The following is a 13,530-nucleotide window of genomic DNA, read 5'->3' as shown; positions in this document are numbered from 1 at the left end:
TTGTGAAACTGATGAAATATTTCCTTTGTTTTGTCTGCAGTCTGCTCTCCAATCAGTGGTGATTACCAGTGCAGATGTGAGGATCAGTATCGTTGGCCATGTGACCAGTGTGTAACATATGGATCATGTGACAACATCACTGGTGACACATGTGGATGCATCAGTGGCATTCCTGCTGGTGGACAGTACTGCCAGGCTGAGGATCAATACAGTAAGTTTATCTGGAGAGTTTGTTGGGTTGACATTTTAGGGTAAATCTTTCTGTATCATGTAATGTCCATAAATCAAGAATCAACAGGTCAGACTTGCATGAAACAGAGAGATAATTTTTACACATTTAACACCAATGAGGAAAATCTAATCTTTAAATATTTGAATAAATAAAGTTCTTGGATCCTGACTGTTGTCAGCATTTTTCCTTGAAGCTTGGTCTGTGTCTGATGGTTTACCCACTCATTGACTGGTTTGCTGTCTAGTACCATCAAACTTATTGAAACTTTAGCTTCTTTAATACATTTAAATTCTTCCTAAATACCATTCTTTATTATCATTTCATTTTTTCATAGCAAATGAGCATTTTTAGTTGTTTAGGTAACAGGAACTTAATGCCAAATCAAACTACATTTCTGCATCAGTATCTCTGATATTGACGGTTAGATAAGTTTATACATCTATTAACAACACCACCTGCTATTAAAGTCTTGCAATATTATTGGATAATACAAATACTTGTAGGATAAACGGTTAGGCCTCAACTAATTAAACACCTAGCCTTAAATCCAGATGGAAAACTAGCAGGTTGTACTAACTATAGTGACCAACTAACCAGAAGAAATTCGGCCTTTTATCACTTGAAGAACATTTCCAGGATTAAAGGACTAATGTCTCAGCCAGATCTAGAGAAACTCATTCATGTGTTTAACTTCAGTCGTATTGATTATTGCAACAGCGTCTTCACAGGTCTGTCCAACAAATTAATCAAACAGCTGCAGCTGATCCAGAAAGCTGCTGCTCACGTTCTCACTAAAACCAGGAAGATAGAGAACATAACACCAGTTTTAAAGTCCCTCCACTGGCTCCCTGTAGCTCAAAGAATAGACTTTAAAATACTGTTGTTAGTTTACAAATCACTCAACGGCTTAGCACCACAATACATTAAAGATCTGCTGTTGTTGTATCAACCTTCGAGACCTCTCAGATCTTCCGGTTCTGGTTCTGCTCTGCATCTGCAGAACCAGAACCAAACAAGGAGAAGCAGCTTTCAGCATCTATGCACCACAAATTTGGAACAAACTTCCAGAAAACTGTAAAACAGCTGAAACACTGACTTCCTTTAAATCTCGACTAAAAACCCACTTGTTTAGGATTGTATTTGAAATGTAATAAATTACAAATTTAATGATGGAACTTGACTTAATGTCATGTTTTGATTGTTGATTCTATGTTGCATTGTGTTTCTGTGTTTGATACGATGTAAAGCACTTTGAAATGCTTTGCTGCTGAAATGTGCTATACAAATAAAATTTGATTGATTGATTGAAGAAGCAATTTAAGCTAATGGCAGTGCTTTTTTCTGATTGTACATTAAATTTGCACAGTTATGTGTATGTATTTGACTTATTTAATGAATTTGTGTCAAGCACTTACTCCTTTTCTGTCTTCGTCTTTACAGACTTTACTGCATGTCCAATCACCACAACAACTCCACAACCAACAAGTAAGACTGAAAGCATGGTTCATGTTGATCAGTCACTCAACAGTACATAGTTGAAAGGGTTACATTGGTAATCATATTTTTGTTCTTCATTTCTTCTTTCATTTGTGCCTCTACAGGTCCTCCAGTCTTCCATCAGTACCTGCTTTCCATTGAGCTGAACTCCACAGATGTTACAGTTGTAGAAAAGCTGAGGAACATCAACAACACCATCAGCATGAACAGGAAATTACGAATCTCTGATGTTAACATTACTACAGGTAGAGCTAAACAGTTTTCAGTGGATTCTGAGGATTTAACAGAGACATTTGAACCAATTTCAATAAAACAAATTGCTGCATCTTGTGAAACTGATGAAATATTTCCTTTGTTTTGTCTGCAGTCTGCTCTCCAATCAGTGGTGATTACCAGTGCAGATGTGAGGATCAATATCGTTTTCCATGTGACCAGTGTGTAACATATGGATCATGTGACAACATCACTGGTGATACATGTGGATGCATCAGTGGCATTCCTGCTGGTGGACAGTACTGCCAGGCTGAGGATCAATACAGTGAGTTTATCTGGAGAGTTTGTTGGGTTGACATTTTAGGGTAAATCTTTCTGTATCATGTAATGTCCATGAATCAAGAAACAACAGGTCAGACTTGTACAAAAAAAACATATTTAGATCATTTAAAGACATTTCACAAATGTGGAGAGGAATGACTGTTGTTCTCTTTCAACCTTGTGTGTTTATGGTTGTTTTCTCTGTCATAGACTGGCTTCCTGTCCAATATTGTCTCTTACTTGTTAACGGATAGAGGAACAAATGGTGCCTTTTCTTACCTGAAGCAAATAATTTTTATTAAAAGTCTCTTATTTAATTGAAATATTCCTCAATACCATCCTTTATCATCATTTCATTGTTCCTCTGATACTTTTTATGTCCTCATGTCTTGCATGACACCAGCTGCTAAAAACTTTCCACTTATGGGTGTACTCCAGTCGTGTGGAAGGGGCCCTGGCATTAGTCATTGTATGTCCGATGTCTCCGTCATACTCTGAGAAGGAAACGCTGGGCCCCGTAGCGGCCAAACCCAGAGTTGGAGGCGACTGGAATTGGGATGCAGGATCTGACCCCCCAGCTGTGACAGAAGGTCCTGCCTTTTGGGGAAGAGGCATTGGAGAGCTGCAACAGAGCCTATGCAGCAGTGGAAACCAGGTTCTCCCTGGCCACTGGGGAGCCACTAGAAGAACCCGATGCCCCTTCTGAAGGACCCTCAGGAGTTTTGGGCCTATCAGGGGAAGCGGCGGAAAGGCTTAGAGCAGCACTCTCGGCCAGTGGTGTGCCAGTGCGTCCTGACCCAGGGGACTGGCATTGTCTGCCAGGGAGAAAAAAATGTGTCATCTCTTCGGATGCAAATAGGTCCACAACTGCTTTGCCGTACCTCTCCCAAATGACCCCCACTACCTCCGGGTGGAGCCTCCACTCCCCCGGTGGTGGGCGTCCCCGAGGCAGAACATTGGCTGGAACATTTTGCACCCCTGGAATGTGGGCTGCCCTCAGGCTGGCAAAAAGAGGGGCTGCCCAGGTCAGGAGCTTCTGGGTCAGCCTCAGCAATGTCATTGACCAAGTTCCCCCTTGATGGTTGATATAAAAAACCACTGAAGTATTGTCCGACGGCACCAGGACATGCCTTCCACGCAGATCTGGGAGGAAGTGTTGCAACGCCCGCTGCACAGCCTCCAATTCCAAGGCGTTGATGTGCTGCAGTTTTTCCCGAGGAGACCATGTCCCCCGGGCGATCCGTTACTGCCACGACGCCCCACATCCTGTGGTGGATGCGTCGGTAGAGACAACTTCTCGTTGAGACGGCAGCACGCCCAGTGGAACCCCCTTTGTCATAAACGCTGCATCTCGTCGCTGATCCAGTGATGCGAGGCATTGAGAGGACATCAGCAGTTTCCTGCGACGGTGCAGCGTACGAGATGGGTCTAGCCTTAGGCCGTTGAGCCACATCTGCAGTGGTCGCAGAGACAACAGTCCCAGGGGTATTACTGTAGAGGCAGCAGTCAGCTTGCCCAACAGACGAAAATAAGCAACAAACGGGGGTGCACGGCCAGGCAGAAAGGCGGGCAGCATTTGCAGAATGCCCTCGACACGCTGAGGCGAAGGGCGAGCAGTCATAGTGAGGGAGTCCATTGTGATCCCAAGAAACGTGACCTCCTGAGAGGGAACTAAGTTGCTCTTCTGCCAGTTCACACGAAGACCCAATAGGTCTATGACCTGATGTGATTGAGTAATGTGATTGTGATTGAGTAATGTGATTGAGTAATGTTCGTGTATCTGCAGCCGCTTGAGCTTCTGTGGGCGCCAATCATCCAAGTAGGGCAGGATCTTCAACCCCTTGGCCTGTAGAGGACACAGGGCCGCAGCCACGCACCGAATGAACACACTTGGGGACAGAGACCAAACGGAAGAACTCTGAACTGAAAATGCTTGTCCGGAAATGCAAAGCAGAGAAACTGCCAATGATATGGTGCAATTGGAACATGAAAGTATGCATCCCTCAAGTCAACCAAGGTGAACCAGTCGCCTAGGGAGATTGTCTGAAGCACATCCCTGATGCTCAACATGTGGAAAGAGATGGTCTTCAAAAAAACATTCAGACCTCTCAGGTCCAAAATTGGGCAGAGTCCACCAGTCTTTTTTGGGACCAAAAATACTTCGAGTTAAAGCCCCCTGGATCCCACAGTGGGTCGACAGGCACTATAGCGCCCTTGGCCAGCAAGGCCTCTATCTCGTGGCTCAGAGTCTGAGCCTTTATCTGGTCGTGAATCATCGTCATCCTGACTCAACCAGGAACAGGAGGGCGGCGGCGGAACTGTAGCGTGTAACCCCGGGTAAGTGTAGACACCACCCATGGATCGGAAACGAGAGCGGTGCAGCAACTGAGTTGGTCTGGGGTAAAGTGTCCCACCGCCAGCTCAGTGATGTCATTTCTGAGCCCCCCCCCTGCCCTTAAGAGGGCAGGAGGGTTGCCGAGTAAACTGCCTGGGTTGAGAAGCGATGTGAGCCCGACCCCTGGGTAGATCCCACTGGCCATGAGCAGGCCCTGCAGCAGGCCGTGGCTGCCCCTGGGAGGGTGTAGTTGGGGCTGGATAGCGAAAGAGACGCAGAGGCACTCCCAGCAGGATGCTGCAATTGTCTGCGATGAAGGCCGGCCAACTGCTGCCTGGTACGAGAAGCCTGGGCCGACCACTCCAAGGCTGCACGCGCAGCAGATACAAAAACAACTCCCCAGGAACCACTGGAAGGCTCATCATGGTCCTTCTAAAGGCTTTGGTTAGAGGAGACTGTGCCAGCCAAACCTGGCGGCGTGCCTGGACAAGGGTAGACAGGACACGGCCAATTTCCCTCGATAAAAGAGCAAATGCATGAAGAGATGCATCCACCAACCCCTGAGTAGACGCATCAATCGCGAAGCCCTCCAAAGAGGCTGAGAGACCCAGAAATAAATGCGACAATGAATTACCAAGTCGCCCCAAACGAGACCCCGAGTCATAGGCTCTGCAGAGCAGATCATCAGTCACACGACACTGAGGACGAGGACACCTGGCATTAGCTCTTAAAGCCTCATCTGGTGCCACAATGAGGGATGCTATGGCAGGTTCGACAGAAGGCATATGGCCCAAGCCAAACTTGGGCGCATCTTGCATGGCCGCCAGGGCCCTGCCATCAGAGGTTGGCCGCAAAAAGGCCTTGGTGTTTGCCCAAGAGGCATGAACCTCCTTCACATATTCAGCAGATGGGGGAACCATAAAGGATGACCTAGTAGTAGGACGTCGAAAGAAAGCACTGGAAGCCGCAGGCTGGTTCTGTGGAGCATCCAGCTGCAACCGAGCAAAAGCAGTTCTCAAAGTTGCCACTATCGAACCATCCTCTCCCGACTGAGAGCCGGATGACCTACGCGAACTGGCTGCCGACAGATGTGAGCCAGAGTCAAACTGTTCTTGAAAATCAGTGCCAGATACTGACAGGGATATAGCATCGTCTTCTAAAGCAGAGAGTCCTGAACCCATGCTCCGCCCTGGGTCAGGGTCTCCAGTCAGGCCAGCGCCATGCCCGTCCCTAAGGGACTCGAGCAGTCCCTTCATCTCCTCCAGCTCAGAAGTGGGATGGGCCACCTGCCCAGATAGGTCCTCTGAATCCCTGGAGCTCTTCTTGGTCCTCTTCCGCGGAGGCCCTATAGCCTCAGGAGCCATACACTTCACAGGCTGGCTGGCGCCTTGAAAGTCAGCCAAACAAGCAGAACACAGGGACAAGGGCAGGACAGAATAATTAGGGCAGACCACATCAGTCAAGGCCTCTCGTAGGTGATCTTGCCCCGAACAAGAGGAACACAGATCATGCCCATCCTCCAACTGGAGAGGGGCCAAACAAGCTCTGCAGCAGGGCACGTCCAGCATCTCACGCTCACAGGATTATGTCAGGTCGAGCTGAAATCGCCACTCTTGACACTTAAGCCGGAGAGCGAATAGGCTAGGAACCCGGTCGAGCGGAAAACGCCACCAGGGGATCCCCACCAGCGTAAAAGCTGTAAGGAGCACTACGACCACCGTATGTACAGAAAAAGTGCAAATCCAGCACGGTTACAACACTCAATGAGGCAAGCCGAACACAGCTGCACAATGAAAGAAAAAGCAAGCCCCGCAAAACGGCTGCTTGTGTAAAGAAAAATAGGCAAAACCGAACACGGCTGCACAATGCAAACAAAAGCAAGCCCGAAAATGGCTGCTATGTACCAAAATATAGGCAAGCTGAACACGACTGCACAGTAAGTGAAAAAGGCAAGCCCAAAAACGGCTGCGATTAACAAAATACAGGCAATCTGAACACGGCTGCACAATGTAACAAAAGCAAGCCCGAAGCGGCAACGATAATAAATAAAGACAAGCCAGATATGGCGCACAATATAAAGAAAAAGCAATCGCGAAAACAGATGCAATACAACTACAAGCCAATTAGCAAACAAGCTGGTCGGAATCGGCCAACGCCTTACGACCAGCATTAGGGAAGCAAATGCGTCCCCGTTCCTGCCGATCAAAAGAAACAACAACTTACCAATCAAAGAACAAGTTGTATCAAAAGGAGCTTGCGCAGCCTCTGAGGGCGAGATAATTCTCGCAGCTCCGACCGTAGTCTCGAGGCTACCAGCGACAGGCAAATAATCAAGGTCTTACCACCTGTTCAACCTGCATGCGAGAAGATGAAAGGGGTCTGAGCTGTCATTGTCATGTGATTATATAGACTTACCGGTGTCACAGGGGGTCACACGTGACCATGTTGGTATAAGATTCTCGACCTGTGCATGCGCAAGAGTGATGATTCATGTTTTAAGCACCGACTGTGGCGGTCAGTAGGGATGAAATAGAACCGCAATTTTTGCAGTCATTATGTGTGGCAGCCATATTGGATTTTGAAAATGAGTTAGATGAACTACCTATGACTTTTTAGATGGAATCCTGACATTGGGCGCTTTTCAATAAATATTTATAACTTGGAACGTTGAAACTCACGTTATTGATGGGAGGCCTTGTTCTACTGGAGCTAACTGAGAGTGAGAGCAAAACCATTTTCCTCAGGAATGTCAGAGAATGGATTTGTGTCAAGCACTTACTCTTTTTCTGTCTTCATCCTTTTTACAGACTTTACTGCATGTCCAATCACCACAACAACTCCACAACCAACAAGTAAGACTGAAAGCATGGTTCATGTTGATCAGTCACTCAACAGTACATAATTGAAAGGGTTACATTGGTAATCATCTTTTTGTTCTTCATTTCTTCTTTCATTTGTGCCTCTACAGGTCCACCAGTCTTCCATCAGTACCTGCTTACCATTGAGCTGAACTCCACAGATGTTACAGTTGTAGAAAAGCTGAGGAACATCAACAACACCATCAGCATGAACAGGAACTTACGAATCTCTGATGTTAACATTACTACAGGTAGGACTAAACAGTTTTCAGTGGATTCTGAGGCTTTGACAGAGACATTTGAACCAATTTCAATAAAACAAATTGCTGCATCTTGTGAAACTGATGAAATATTTCCTTTGTTTGGTCTGCAGTCTGCTCTCCAATCAGTGGTGATTACCAGTGCAGATGTGAGGATCAATATCGTTGGCAATGTGACCAGTGTGTAACATATGGATCATGTGACAACATCACTGGTGACACATGTGGATGCATCAGTGGCATTCCTGCTGGTGGACAGTACTGCCAGGCTGAGGATCAATACAGTGAGTTTATCTGGAGAGTTTGTTGGGTTGACATTTTAGGGTAAATCTTTCTGTATCATGTAATGTCCATGAATCAAGAAACAACTGGTCAACTTGCATGAAACAAAGTACAAAGAGATAATTTTTACACATTTAACACCAATGAGGAAAATTTAATCTTTAAATATTTGAATAAATAAAGTTCTTGGATCCTGACTGTTGTCAGCATTTTTCCTTGAAGCTTGGTCTGTGTCTGATGGTTTACCCACTCATAGACTGGTTTACTGTCTAGTACCATCAAACTTATTGAAACTTTAGCTTCTTTAATGCATTTAAATTCTTCCTAAATACCATTCTTTATTATCATTTCATTTTTTCATAGCAAATGAGCATTTTTAGTTGTTTAGGTAACAGGAACTTAATGCCAAATCAAACTACATTTCTGCATCAGTATCTCTGATATTGACGGTTAGATAAGTTTATACATCTATTAACAACACCACCTGCTATTAAAGTCTTGCAATATTATTGAATAATACAAATACTTGTAGGATAAAAGGATAGGTTTCAACTAATTAAACAGCTAGCCTTAAAGCCAGATGGAAAACTAGCAGGTTGTACTAACTATAGTGACCAACTAACCAGAAGAAGCAATTTAAGCTAATAGCAATGTTTATTTCTGATTGTACATTAAATTTGCACAGTTATGTGTATGTCTTTGACTTATTTAATGGCATACAAATAATAACATGTGCCAATACACATAGCTGCAATTTTTGCAGTTATTACGTATGGCAGCTATATTGGATTTTGAAATAGAGTTAGATCAGCAAAGTGAGACTTTTTAGATGGAATTCTGACATTGGGCGCTTTTCAATAAATATTTATAACTTGGAACGTTGAAACTCAGGTTATTGATAGGAGACCTTGTTCTACTGGAGCTAACTGAGAGTGAGAGCAAAACCATTTTCCTCAGGAATGTCAGAGAATGGATTTGTGTCAAGCACTTACTCCTTTTCTGTCTTCATCTTTACAGACTTTACTGCATGTCCAATCACCACAACAACTCCACAACCAACAAGTAAGACTGAAAGCATGGTTCATGTTGATCAGTCACTCAACAGTACATAGTTGAAAGAGTTACATTGGTAATCATCCTTTTTCTTCTTCATTTCTTCTTTCATTTGTGCCTCTACAGGTCCACCAGTCTTCCATCAGTACCTGCTTTCCATTGAGCTGAACTCCACAGATGTTACAGTTGTAGAAAAGCTGAGGAAAATTAACAACACCATCAGCATGAACAGGGACTTACGAATCTCTGATGTTAACATTACTACAGGTAGGGCTAAACAGTTTTCAGTGGATTCTGAGGCTTTAACAGAGACATTTGAACCAATTTCAATAAAACAAACTGCTGCATCTTGTGAAACTGATGAAATATTTCCTTTGTTTTGTCTGCAGTCTGCTCTCCAATCAGTGGTGATTACCAGTGCAGATGTGAGGATCAATATCGTTTTCCATGTGGCCAGTGTGTAACATATGGATCATGTGACAACATCACTGGTGACACATGTGGATGCATCAGTGGCATTCCTGCTGGTGGACAGTACTGCCAGGCTGAGGATCAATACAGTGAGTTTATCTGGAGAGTTTGTTGGGTTGACATTTTAGCGTAAATCTTTCTGTATCATGTAATGTCCATGAATCAAGAAACAACTGGTCAGACTTGTACAAAAAAAACATTCTGAGATCATTTTAATACATTTCACAAATGTGGAGAGGAATGACTGTTGTTCTATTTCAACCTTGTGTGTTTATGGTTGTTTTCTCTGTCATAGACTGGCTTCCTGTCCAGTATTGTCTCTTACTTATTAATGGACAGAGGAACAAATGGTGCCTTTTCTTACCTGAAGCAAATGATTTTTTTTAATTAAAAGTCACTTATTTAATTGAAGTTTTTTTCAATACCATCCTTTATCATCATTTCATTGTTTCTCTGAATAATTCTTCTAAACATCAATTTGCACCACTTTAATGTCCAATCAAAATACATTTCTGCATCAATACCTCTTATATTTCACCATTAGATAAGCATATACATTTAAAAATAGCGCTACCTACTATTAAAGTATTACAATAAAATTGGATAATACAAATACGTGTAGGATAAAAGCATAGGCTTCAACTAATTTATCACCTAGCTTAAAAGCCAGATAGAAAACCAGCAGGGTTTGCTAACTGTGTTAAACAAGCCTAACAAGATGTAGCAGTTTGAGCTAATTGCATTGGTTTTTCTCTCAGTTCTGATTTTTTAACATTTCACAGATATGTTAATGTTTTTGACTGACTTAAAGGCATACAAACAATAACTGGTGCTAAAAGCAGGTGGTTATGTGTGGCAGCCATATTGGATTTTGAAAATAAGTTAGATCAGCTAAGTGAGACTTTTTAGGTGTTATTCTGACATTGAATGCTTTTCAATAAATATTTATAACATGGAACGTTGAAACTCAGGTTATTGATAAGAGGCCTTGTTCTACTGGAGCTAACTGAGAGTGAGAGCAAAACCATTTTCCTCAGGAATGTCAGAGAATGGATTTGTGTCAAGCACTTACTCCTTTTCTGTCTTCATCTTTACAGACTTTACTGCATGTCCAATCACCACAACAACTCCACAACCAACAAGTAAGACTGAAAGCATGGTTCATGTTGATCAGTCACTCAACAGTACATAGTTGAAAGGGTTACGTTGGTAATCATCCTTTTTGTTCTTCATTTCTTCTTTCATTTGTGCCTCTACAGATCCTCCAGTCTTCCATCAGTACCTGCTTTCCATTGAGCTGAACTCCACAGATGTTACAGTTGTAGAAAAGCTGAGGAACATCAACAACACCATCAGCATGAACAGGAACTTGCGGATCTCTGATGTTAACATTACTACAGGTAGAGCTAAACAGTTTTCAGTGGATTCTGAGGTTTTAACAGAGACATTTGAACCAATTTCAATAAAACAAACTGCTGCATCTTGTGAAACTGATGAAATATTTCCTTTGTTTTGTCTGCAGTCTGCTCTCCAATCAGTGGTGATTACCAGTGCAGATGTGAGGATCAATATCGCTTTCCATGTGACCAGTGTGTAACATATGGATCATGTGACAACATCACTGGTGACACATGTGGATGCATCAGTGGCATTCCTGCTGGTGGACAGTACTGCCAGGCTGAGGATCAATACAGTGAGTTTATCTGGAGAGTTTGTTGGGTTGACATTTTAGGGTAAATCTTTCTGTATCATGTAATGTCCATGAATCAAGAATCAACAGGTCAGACTTGCATGAAACAAACATATTTAGATCATTTTAATACATTTCACAAATGTTGAGAGGAATGACTGCTGTTCTCTTTCAACCTTGTGTGTTTATGGTTGTTTTCTCTGTCATAGACTGGCTTCCTGTCCAGTATTGTCTCTTACTTATTAATGGACAGAGGAACAAATGGTGCCTTTTCTTACCTGAAGCAAATGATTTTTTTTTAATTAAGAGTCACTTATTTAATTGAAATCTTTCTCAATACCATCCTTTATCATCATTTCAATGTTTCTCTGAATAATTCTTCTTATACTTTGATTTACACGACTTTAATGTCCAATCAAAATACATTTCTGCATCAATACCTCTTATATTTCACCATTAGATAAGCATATACATTTAAAAATAGCGCTACCTGCTATTAAAGTATTACAATAAAATTGGATAATACAAATATCTGTAGGATAAAAGCATAGGCTTCAACTAATTTATCACTTAGCTTAAAAGCCAGATAGAAAACCAGCAGGGTTTGCTAACTGTGATAAACAAGGCTAACAAGATGTAGCAGTTTGAGCTAATTGCATTGGTTTTTCTCTCAGTCTTGATTTTTTAACATTTCACAGATATGTTAATGTTTTTGACTGACTTAAAGGCATACAAACAATAACTGGTGCTAAAAGCAGGTGGTTATGTGTGGCAGCCATATTGGATTTTGAAAATAAGTTAGATCAGCTAAGTGAGACTTTTTAGGTGTTATTCTGACATTGAATGCTTTTCAATAAATATTTATAACTTGGAACGGTGAAACTCAGGTTATTGATGAGAGGCCTTGTTCTACTGGAGCTAACTGAGAGTGAGAGCAAAACCATTTTCCTCAGGAATGTCAGAGAATGGATTTGTGTCAAGCACTTACTCCTTTTCTGTCTTCATCTTTACAGACTTTACTGCATGTCCAATCACAACAACTCCACAACCAACAAGTAAGACTGAAAGCATGGTTCATGTTGATCAGTCACTCAACAGCAGTGTTGTATAAAGTACTCAAATCTCAGAGTCAAGTAAAAGTACAAGTACCTCTCCAAAATATGACTTTGGTAAAAGTCCAAGTCACTGACTGAAATGTTACTTGAGTTAAAGTCTTAAAGTATCTGAAACTTCTTGTACTTAAGTATGGAAATTACTGTAAAAATGGATGTACTCAAGTAATGTAATGAAAAGTACAAGTAAAAAGTAAAACAAAGCAAATGCAGTTTGAATGACATTTTTTATATTTTGGTAAACTTGTCAAATACACTTAAAATAATGTACACAACCAAGTGCAGGCAAAATTAAACCTGCTAATAGATATACCTGCAGGCATCATTTAGTTAAGAAAATTAGGTGCTTTACCTATAGCACAAGGTTAACTTAACCTGCTTTACAACTGAACCAGCTTCTTAGTATACCCTCCAGGACAGAAAATACAAAGTTTTTGTAAGCCTTAAGTTTTCCCTTCAAGTAAGGTCAGTGCTGAAAATGAGAAAAATAAATAGTACAGAAAATGCGGCCAACATGAAGAGAAAGAGCTGTTACGATTACTCTACTTCACAAATCAGTGAATCAGTCAATCCTACAGTCAGTAGGTGGTGCACACAACTGGTCATTATGCAAAAGAAAAAAAGAATTGGGAGGGAAATGCAGCTTATTGGCATCTGTAAACCTGGTTTTGAACTTGCATGCCTTTCCTATATTCGTTAAATTTAGTCTAAATTGCTATCGCTATGGCTTCTGTCCCCCCTTGAACAGAGGAGTCTAGGTAGCCTGCTACAGTCAACATTAGGCCTAAGCTAAATACACCACGTGTGGAACTGAAACAATGCCAAACAAAGTTCATTTATGGTCAACGTTTCACAATACAGTAGTGCCTAGTGACCAAGCTATAGTTACTGAAACAGGAGGATTATAACCATTTCATAAGACGTTACCTCGATGTGTTTCTTCAAGTTGGACGGGGAGTTTTTGTAAGATAGAATTTCCACATCTTCGGGCAGGAATAACATACACTGCATGCGGTACGACAAAATCTTTAACACCCACGAAAGAGTGTATTGTGTTTAAATAAGGCCATGGGCTCTCATCACCAGCTGGTGGTTCCCCTGGAGCCGTGTCCGACGTAGTTGCAGTCGTTGTGGTCTCCGTCTCCTCCTCCATGTGGCTGCTGCTGATTGCGAGACTTGCTTTGTGTTTAATGGGAGAAGCGAAAC

The 13,530-nt window shown here is 42.3% G+C and overlaps 1 protein-coding gene across 1 annotated transcript in view; it reads left to right on the top strand.

The window, feature by feature from the left end:
- Nucleotides 1–13,530, top strand: part of adgrf6 (adhesion G protein-coupled receptor F6) — a 102,453-nt gene that overhangs the window by 29,038 nt on the left and 59,885 nt on the right. The window contains exons 14-19 of the mRNA XM_032586107.1: nucleotides 7,567–7,707; nucleotides 9,441–9,611; nucleotides 10,620–10,664; nucleotides 10,791–10,922; nucleotides 11,045–11,215; nucleotides 12,226–12,267. Of these exons, the coding sequence (XP_032441998.1) occupies nucleotides 7,567–7,707; nucleotides 9,441–9,611; nucleotides 10,620–10,664; nucleotides 10,791–10,922; nucleotides 11,045–11,215; nucleotides 12,226–12,267 (702 nt within the window). The remainder of the gene's footprint in view (nucleotides 1–7,566; nucleotides 7,708–9,440; nucleotides 9,612–10,619; nucleotides 10,665–10,790; nucleotides 10,923–11,044; nucleotides 11,216–12,225; nucleotides 12,268–13,530) is intronic.

Source organism: Xiphophorus hellerii, chromosome 15 (assembly GCF_003331165.1).
Source record: "Xiphophorus hellerii strain 12219 chromosome 15, Xiphophorus_hellerii-4.1, whole genome shotgun sequence".
NCBI lineage: Eukaryota > Metazoa > Chordata > Actinopteri > Cyprinodontiformes > Poeciliidae > Xiphophorus > Xiphophorus hellerii.
The sequence above is the reverse complement of the archived record's forward strand: the minus strand, read 5'-3'. Positions and strand labels throughout refer to the sequence as shown.